Source organism: Hibiscus syriacus, unplaced genomic scaffold (genome assembly GCF_006381635.1).
Source record: "Hibiscus syriacus cultivar Baekdansim isolate YM2019G1 unplaced genomic scaffold, ASM638163v2 tig00000340_pilon, whole genome shotgun sequence".
NCBI lineage: Eukaryota > Viridiplantae > Streptophyta > Magnoliopsida > Malvales > Malvaceae > Hibiscus > Hibiscus syriacus.
This window is the reverse complement of record NW_024061783.1, coordinates 9,873,647-9,883,690: the sequence shown is the minus strand read 5'-3', so window position 1 is coordinate 9,883,690 and position 10,044 is coordinate 9,873,647. Positions and strand designations below refer to the sequence as shown.

General features: G+C 34.5%; 1 protein-coding gene across 1 annotated transcript; it reads right to left on the bottom strand.

Moving 5' to 3' along the window:
• Nucleotides 1-53: 53 nt before the first annotated feature.
• On the bottom strand, nucleotides 54-6,844 carry LOC120204108 (pleiotropic drug resistance protein 1-like). The gene is made up of 23 exons (XM_039204197.1): nucleotides 6,394-6,844; nucleotides 6,157-6,277; nucleotides 5,969-6,057; nucleotides 5,792-5,876; nucleotides 5,547-5,706; nucleotides 5,367-5,443; nucleotides 5,149-5,202; nucleotides 4,659-5,051; nucleotides 4,286-4,567; nucleotides 3,880-4,196; nucleotides 3,595-3,755; nucleotides 3,400-3,503; nucleotides 3,158-3,314; nucleotides 2,944-3,066; nucleotides 2,702-2,862; nucleotides 2,253-2,585; nucleotides 1,783-2,073; nucleotides 1,605-1,688; nucleotides 1,391-1,524; nucleotides 1,018-1,245; nucleotides 757-928; nucleotides 412-666; nucleotides 54-326 (listed from the first exon to the last, which is right to left on the bottom strand). The coding sequence occupies exons 1-23, from the start codon at nucleotides 6,729-6,731 to the stop codon at nucleotides 57-59; spliced, it is 4,389 nt and encodes a 1,462-aa protein (XP_039060128.1). The 5' UTR covers nucleotides 6,732-6,844; the 3' UTR covers nucleotides 54-56.
• Nucleotides 6,845-10,044: the final 3,200 nt, after the last annotated feature.

Genomic DNA, 10,044 nt, shown 5'->3' with positions numbered 1-10,044 from the left:
TCTTATAAACTTGTACAAAAATTAAAATGTCATATATGTAAATATATAAGTAATTTCTATCGTCTTTGGAAATTAAACAATCTAATGGAAACAGTAAAGATGGATGCAAACAGCACAGTGAAACCAAGAATTACGGCAACCACAACTCCGAGGAAATCATGTCTGAAATCGTAATAACTTCTGAAATATTGTTCGACCGTCTGACCGGGAAACTCGCCATCCAGAAGGGGTGTTTGTATGTCTCCGAATTGCGAAACAACCAATCCGTAGAAGGTCCAAGATACCGGACAGATCCAATAGTACCATCGCCACCATACAGGCATGCTCTACAAAATCGATTAAGTTGTCAAGAAATTTGAATGAGCTTGAACAATGGAGAATCACTTGATGAAAGGAACGAAAAGAACTTACGGGTCGTGGGACGATGAACCCTGAAAAGAGGTTCCATATTCCATAGAATGCAGCGGAAACGATCGCAGCGATGTGGTAGTTTGGTGTGACAGCAACAGCCATCATGCCATAGTAGGTGAAGTATAGCAAGGTGAAGTACATGAAGAAGAGATACCAGAAGAACTTTGCAGCGGTCCATTCGAATCCGATCATAGAATAGACTATAAGGCCATACACAGTGGCTTGAACAAGAATGTACGGCAACTCAATCAAGACCTGCAATTTGCAAAACAGAAAATGGATGTTTATTCAACTTTCTTAACTGTTTCAAATCTTTTCCAAGGTTTCAAGATCGTAAAATCATACTTGTGATAAGGCGTACGGCATGGCAGAATACATTCCAGCAGCTCTTTCTCGATAAAAGACTGTTCTTTCTACGGCAACAACAGGCTGCACAGATGCAGCGTTTTGGATACCAAGGAAAAGAACAGCAGCATATATTGAACCCATTGCATTGGTCAGATCTTGCCTAGTATTCCTGTAATTCCACAATGTGGCAGTTAGATATATGAAGTTGCTGGAAACCAACATTTAGGCATGAGCCTTTTGGTTTGACTTGTAGCTTACGTTTTCGAGCCAAGGTCCCAGAACAGTGTGCCAAACACCAATGCTATTACAGTCGTAAAAAGAAATCGAACAGCGGTATATGGTGGGTTGCGCCAATATGACCAGTGTTGTTTCCATAAGCAAGCCGCACACTGAGTCAAGAATGACTGAGAGTACTGAGTTGGAAAATAGAGTTCCTTTGAACCAGGAGCAGGCTTGCTTAAATCTTCAATAAGAGCTTTGTTTCTCCTGAAAAGATTATATACATTAGTAGAAAATTCGAGTTAGCTGAGACAGCTATCCCGGATATAGATATCATGCTGAATTAAAGTACTTGGTTGAACCAGTATACAGCTTTTTGTTGCAGTGCTGAGTCTTAGTATCTTATCATTACCTGTACAGATCCGAGTTTTTGTAGATATCGGCGAAATCAACGCCTAGAGATAATTCCTGTGCAGTTGTGGTAACTTCCAACATCCATGTAGCCGGATTGTATCCATCTTTGATTTTTCTAACTCCTTGAATTCCCTGCAGAAAGATGAACATTACAGCATTGGAAGAATAAGTTATGTTAACTTTGTTATTCGGGGTCTTCCATTTCATCGTACCTCGAAGTACTTGATTAGATGTTTAGAATGGTGTCCTAATGGCCCAACATATATCTCTTGTCCTCCCCGTTTCATAAGAAACAGCTGCAATGTTCATGTTTTATTCGGTTATAAACTCGTATGAACAGCCAACAATGATGAAATAAACTCTTTCCGAATTGACTTTCAAGTTTCTCACCTCATCAAATGCTTCAAATATGTCGATACTTGGCTGATGGATGGTACACACGACTGTTCTTCCTGTGTCCACCGTGTTCCTAACTGTTCTCATAACGATTGCAGCAGCTCTTGCATCAAGCCCTGAAGTTGGCTCATCCATGAAAATGATTGAAGGGTTCGCCACAAGCTCAACAGCAATTGTAAGCCTCTTTCGCTGCTCAGTTGATAAACCATTTACACCAGGTAAACCAACTAGTGCTTGCCTCAACGGGTTCAGTTCCACGAGTTCCATGACTTCCTCGATGAACATCTGGAAACACATTTCGAAGCAAAACAATGAACATAAGCCATACCAAACTGATCATTAGGAAAAATGGGTTATTTCGTTGGACTCAATTGTATCTATTGGATTATCATAGTAAAAACATATAACATACATCAAAGAAGATTTAGAGACTTGAAATAGCTCAGAGTTTCATGAATGCCAACCTTTCTAGTTTCGGCATTAACTTCAGCGGGTAGTCGAAGCCAAGCGGAATAGAGCAGGGACTCATACACAGTGACATGAGGAGAGTGAATATCATTTTGCTCACAGTATCCGGATACCCGAGCAAATGTTTCTTGCTTCTTGGGGAAACCTGAAACTGTAATGTTCCCATCTATATAACCACCTGTTTTCCTACCGGCAAGCACATCCATAAGAGTGGTTTTACCCGCACCGCTAACACCCATTAGAGCTGTAAGAACACCTGGTCTAAAAGCGCCACTAACACCCTTCAGCAGCACCAACCTATCTTCCGTAATACCTTGTTCTTTCATTTCCTGAAAAGTTTCAGACCAATCGAACAAACGTTCATATCTAAGGACCACGTTAACTGGAAAAAGAATAATCTGACCATTGAACATGTGTGGAATTTATTCATGGAACCTTGTGTTACCTGTGGCATATCAACAGAATAAATAATGTCATAAAATGTGATGGAATGTGGCTCAAATGGAAGAACCATTCCCTTTTTCTTGATGGCAGTGGCCCCAACAGTTGCCTCGGTTATAGACGAGGACTTCGATGAGATGCTTCTTTTAACATCCTCTTGAGTCTCTGCATATTAACTGGATTTAGCATTCTGCAAAATGGCTAGTAAATAATAAAACGGATATAAGTCTAGATGAGTTCTAATACCTGATCCAGTTACATGATTTGAGCTACTTTCATTGTTTGTTAACAGAATGCTTCCACCAACTCCATTGGCTTGTTCGTTGCTGTCTGTTTCGTCTGATACTACCGCTCGAGAAGTCCCGAATGCTGCATATTTATTTGATTAAAGGTAAAAGATTAGCTCTCTCTTAATCCTTGTTAAGAAGAACAAGTTTTAAATAGATAAAGCTATACTCACGGTTTAAATAGGTAAGAGCAACAGTGAAACAAAAGTTGAACAATATTGTGAATCCAATCAATCCTCCTACTCCGATCCAATACCAATTCGGATCTTGGAAGAAACCCCTGGACCTCAAAACTTCGATTCCTGCTGGTTCTGTCGAGTTCGGAAAAGACTTTGATGCGAAAGAACATATGAAAAGATCAGAAGATTGTTTAGAGATTAAAGCAAAAACACAGATTGCAGATTAAAAGCCTTACATGACTCCACTGGTTGCCACGGAACTCATTAACCATCAATGCGTTTTGTCCATACATTATCGGCGAAATCCAGTAACCCCATATCCACCAGCTCTTTATGTCACCTGTGACATTAAACAAAGAAATCCGATTAGAAGAAAGTCTAGTTTTCATGAAAAGTTTGATGTCTGATTATGTGTCCAAGACTTATCATACCTCGTGCCAGGACAAAGCCACCCAATGCAAAAAGTACAAGCAAAGCAAATGAGCCAAAAGTGTTAGCCACAATCATGTTTCTACCAGTTGCTGCAATGAAGCGAAACAACCCCGACGACATCTGGTTAGCGAGAACAAGTACAAAGTACTGCCTAAACAACCTGCACCAGACAAATTGCTTGCAATTCAGTTCGGATCATAGCTAATAAACGACTGTGTATAAGTATACATACACCAAGAATTTAAGTTCCACAAAAAACTTTTATTGTCATTTCTTTTGTTTACCTTTCAACACTCGGATCAAATCCAATGACATAGTATGTAATAAACACCCATATGGCAACTTCTACAAATGTGATTGGAATCTTAAGTATCCATGTTGGTAGAGCATATGCCCATGGAGGAAAGAATTGCAGGTCTCTTTGCTTGTAAAAGACAGGAAGCTTATTAATGGTCATTGAAAGCTCTGACATTCCATTAAACATTATCATAATCAAGCCAAAGAAAATGGCCCCCATGTAGACTCCTCCCCCAGCAACTGAATTTCGGTTCATTTCAGTCCTTAGAAACAGTGTCATGGTAATTATTGCCATAAATGTGATCTATAAAAAATAAAATGAAAAAGTTAATTAGACTCATGGAAATGATAACAATTGTGGTAAAAGAATTAAGCTTTGTTAGAAGTAATTACTTGAATAAACTTGAAGATGTATACGAAAGAATTTCTCTTCATCAGCAGGTATTCCCTTGAGATGCAAGTTTTCAGCAACTCCCACTTTCCAACACCATATTTCTTGGTTGTCAAAGCAGCGGGATGGCTCTTTGTTTTGTCGAATGGAGTTCGAAGTTCGCCTGCAACTTGCATTCCAACATGGAATGATTGGAATGCCTCAGCGAATTCATCCGCCGTGACAAACCTGTAAGGTTGGTCTCTACGTGCCCAATACTGCATTTGATCTTTCCTTGATGTAACCTGCCATGAAAAAGTCAGTTACAATCAAATGTGATGGAATGGCAACTTTGTCCCAATGAAAAAAATGAAGAAAACCATCGCTGAGCCCTACTTCTTGCAAGAAGTCCGCAACACCTTTTCTGTCAGGACACCTGAACCCCATAGATTCGAAAAAGCTCAGCACATGTTCGCGAGGACCCTGATATACTATCCGGCCATCGGAAAGGAGAATAATGTCATCAAAAAGATCATAAGTCTCTGGAGCTGGTTGGAGAAGAGAGATTAATGCTGTCCCATTAAGGATATGAACAGTTTGCTTGAGGGAGTTCACAATTTGGAAAGTTGTAGAGCTGTCCAGACCAGTTGATATCTCATCCATAAACAAGGCCTTTGCTGGTCCAACCAGCATTTCACCTGTTGTGACACGCTTCTTTTGTCCACCAGAGATACCCCTCAACATTTCATCTCCTACCATAGTGTCTGCACATACTTCCAGTCCTAAAATCTACAAAATTTATGGCAAAGGAGTTCTATAAGTAACCATTTTTTTTATCTTAGTTTTTGGTTATATTTCATTATACTTCAGATTTCTTTAACATTACCTTCAGAATATAATCAGTGATTACATTTGCTTCCTGACCTTCTGCTGCTACTGCCTGAAATTTTTAAAAATGACAGTAAATCATGAATACATGATTGATTCTGTCTATAACTGTGTTTCCTGTCTGACCATAGTTTGAATTCCATTTCTGATTCTTAGTCAATCTTTTTTCCAGTTGATTCTGCCAGAGAGAATAAAAGATGTATAACTTAATCTTACCTTCATGAAGACATCAATATCAGGATCAGGTTTAATGTTTGCCTGTTTCTCTCTTCTTGACAATTCTGCTAACATATCTGAAACACCCAAAACAACAAATTTTCATGCTTTGGTGAATCAAAAAAAGGAAAGTTTTATATTCCACTCAAAGAACTCAAAAACAAATCAAACAAAACTAACCATAACGATCTCCAACCCCTTGGCATCTTGCAGAAAAGGCCAAAGTTTCCCTCACAGTCATCTCTCCTATATGAAGATCATGTTGACTAATATAAGCAGCAGTTCTCTGGGGCACAAACTCATTCATTTTATGCCCATTGTAGGTCACTGTCCCAGAACACTGCAACAGAATTTCACTTACAAATTAGAAATAAGATGCAAAAGGAACAAGGGGCATTGAACCAAAGCTGAATTCTGTAGAGCACCTTGAGTGCTGTATCAAGCTTCCCAGCTAAGGCCAACAAGAGAGTGGTTTTCCCAGAACTTGGAGGACCCAAAAGCAGTGTCATCCTGTCAGAAATACATCAGAAGAGAGAATTTTGATTGATTTTAAGAAACCCCAGATTTATATTTAACAGTCAAAGATCAAAACTTGTGGTTACCTGCCAGGCTTAATGATTCCATTGACATCTTTGAGGATTGTCATCTTTTTCTTTCTACTAGAAAGAATTCCCATCTCGATCATCAAGTTCTTTAATCACAATACGAAACAAATGATATGTCAGAAAAATGTTGAAACAAAGATTACAAGAGTTGAGAATATGTGAAGTGTTTTCCAGGTCGGTGGTACCTCAAATATATTAGTGGTGAAATTAATAACTGTAGGCAAAGCATTGGTTCCTACAAAAGCTTGAGCTTCAATGTTTAGATTTTGGAATCTGACTTCAATGGCGGGAAGATCGATCCCAACCCTGAAAATTTACAAAGCAAATGGTTAATGATACAAAAACACCGATTTTCCTTTTCTTTTTCTTTTTCCCGTCTGGTTTCCCAGTAGCTAACATTAAAAAACACAACAACTTGATACCTATCGACACGATTCTTGAGCTTCAACAAGAACTTCTCATTATCTTCCTCTGCAACTTTGACCAACCTCTCAAGCAAAGTCCTCCTCTGTTGCCACCCGATGTCGAAAACATCGATTTCATTGGCACCGCCTTGAGAGCCGGCCAATATACCTTTCCTTAGACGAGCGACGGTGGGTAGTTTCTCAAGTGCAGCCCATTTTAGAGCTTCTTCATCGTCTTCATCACGGGAAGACCTCGAGAAAACTTCGACGCCATTGTTTCTCCATATGGAAGAGCTCCCAGCACGCATACTTCCCCTTAAGCTAGCACTCGCTTTATAAATATCACCACCCTCCATTATCAAAACAAAAGAACACCCACCAAAACAATATCAAGACGTGATCGTTCCCGGTGCTCAAGTTAAAGAATCAAAAACAGAAAGAAAATGAATTTGTTTTGCTTTCCTATGAAGAGCTTTTGCCTTTGAAGTTTGAAACTGGGGATATAAATATATATATAGGCAAGGGCTCTCCATAGGAAAGCAAATTAAATTCAATATTGCATTACTGCTGGCGGCATCTTTATTTTGATTTCACATCTCAAACTTTTTCAACGTTGTATCTTATGGATTGAATTATTTGTAAAAATTAAAAAATGAAAAAATTCAACGCATGAGCTTAAAATCTAGCAACTTTTACTTGTCATGATTTTCATTTTTACAGAATTTACCAGTAGAAAGTTAAAATATACTTATAGTTTTATTTTCTGTCTGCGTGTTAGTAATTTGTTAAAGGTCTAACGGCAGTTAACCTTCAGTGACCACATGTTAATGAAATAAAAACGAAAGTGGTCAAATCTTAATTACATAAATATGAAAGTGACCAAATATTATATTTTTTAAGTTCAGTGAGAAAAAGTGTACAAAAACTCAGACAAAAGTGATCAATTTTATAATTTACCCAATTTTTTCTTATTTTCCAAGTAAATTAAAATTAATAACAAAATCGGTCCCTATTAATAACAAAATGTCTTATTTCTTAATAAAATAAGTTCCTAATTGCAACAAAAATAAAAGTCAAATACCTAATTATATTTAAAAAAAATTAAGTATTTAATTGCATCACTAAAAAATTAGGCACTATATTACACGTAAATATTAAAGTCAAATACCTAATTGTATAGAAGAAAAATAGATACCAAAATATATAAAAAATATTAAAATTAGATATAAAAAATTATATTTTCTCTTATAATATTTTTATAAAGGTAAGGTATTTATAAGAACAAATTAAATCATTTTGAAATGATTTTATTCTATATACTATTTTTTATTGAAAATCAAGACTGATAGAGAGAGATATTGCAAATTTTGTAAAAATAAAATTTACTAATATTAAGGGTAAGAGTCAACAATTTTTATAGCCTATGTTTAAAAGATTTCAGTTAATACATCTTTTCTCTATTAGGTCATGGGTTTAATAGTCATTATGAGTAATATTCTCCTTCCCATCCCGTATGAATTGTTCAATATATATATATATATATATTTATAAAGATATGATCATATTACACAATGTAAAACTCTTTCAGTTTTACACAAATTTAAGACTGTTGAATGAATGCAAATAGATGACTGAAGTTAACAATAGTAAATAAGAAGATATTCACTAGAAAAAAAATAAAAAAACACTCTCAGTTATCTTTTTTCACTTATCCAATGATCCTAATCTATGCAAAATTAAAAAAAATTATATTATGTGAGCGGATCCTAACTCCATACGTATACAATAATTAAGGGCTTTAATATAAACGAACTGAAATTAGCTATATCATCAAGGAGGTCATTCTAGAAACAATAAAAGATGTTGAAGATTGGGGTTTGACTTTTCTATTTTGTGCAAGGTTTGACTTCTCTATCTGCGTTTCTAGAAGTACCAAAACTCAAAAAACACGTGTGGGAGGTAAGAATACAAACAATGGAAACGAGAATCACTCGTGTACTATTTGTATAATATTTATTTATTTATTTAAATAAATAAATAATAATTAATTAACTAAATGAGTTTAAATATAAATATATTTTTTATTTATTAATTTATTTTCGTGTAAAATCAATAAAAGATATATACAGTAGAACCTCTATAAATTAATATTCGATAAATTAATAAACTCTGTAAAATAATAATTTTCTCGATCCCAACTTAAGTCCAAGTTCTAAATTAACGATTTCGATAAATTAATAAGATAAATAATTTTTCGAAAGACTCTTATCTAAATTTATGATCAATTTTAATATTACAAATTAATAATTCTATAAAAGTACAAATATCACTATAACAACTCAGTAAAATATGATTTGTTGTTGTTTGCTTCTTCTTAAAATTTAAATCTAGTTGTATTTCATCTTTAACTTTCCCTAATGCATTCAAAAGTTCTGGTATAGCGTTCCTCACACTAACAAAAAATTGTGAAGAGATGTCGACGTTGTGAGTGCTTCCTTCCGCGTAATTTGTTGCAAAGATATTGTATCATCATTAGTGGCCCTGGCATTATATATGTTCGTTGAATAAAAAAATATCTCTTTAAATTAATAAATTATTAATTTATCGATTAGTTAATACATCTTTAAATTAATAAAATTATGTGGTCCTAATATTATTAATTTATAGAAGTTTTATTGTATATATTTATTATACGATTAATAATATTTATATTTAATTATTAGGTATAAAAATGAGAAATATGTTTATTTATAATATTTATTTTTATTATCTACACATATATTTTTTATTATAGGTGAATATACTTAATTATATGCTTATAAGTATATTCACATACTTATTTGGCGGTTGTGAAAAATATTTATTTAATGTTCATCAATATAAAAATTAGGAATCAAAAGAGCCAAATAATTGAAGTATTGGATAAAAACAAATAAAGTGATTTATTTTACAAGTTTAACTTGAAGAAAACGTGATAATTGATCATAAATAGCTTCGTTGCGTGTGTATAGATAAATTAAAAAAAGTTAGGAATATGAATTTAGGTAGAAAGTGGGTCCAAAGTACCAGGGAATAAACGCATTGAAGGATGTCAGCATTTGTAAGTTTGGCGAATTCAATAATAATAATAATAACACCAATAGCGATTTTTAATCATCAACGAATTTATTGTTTTTCTTTGAGGTCATAGCGGTCACAAAATTTTATTATTAATATAAAGTAAGTATAAGGTAGTATACGTTTAAAGATAACTCTAAACCGTTTGATATTAAACTTTCATACCTATGACATTTATGGTGCTCAAACCCGGGACCTCAAGGGACAACAACAACAATTCTTTTACCATCGAGGTTGCTTGGTACGTGCCAATGACGAAACTTGATGATAGAGTTTGGGGGTCAACTTAAAACATTAAAAAAATTAGAGGTTTAAATTAAAATTTTTAATTTTTTTTTTGAAAGGTTTAGTTTACATTTTTTTCCAAAAAAAAAAATTAAGGTATAACTAAAAAAATTTAAATTGAGAGGCTTAATGAGAATTTTTAAAAATTAAGGTAGGGGATTTAATTAAGAACATTCAAAAATTTTAAAGTTTAATATAAATTTCTAAATATTTTGAGGGGGGTAAATTAATTTTTTTGAAAATTTTAAGGGTCTAAATTTTAAATTT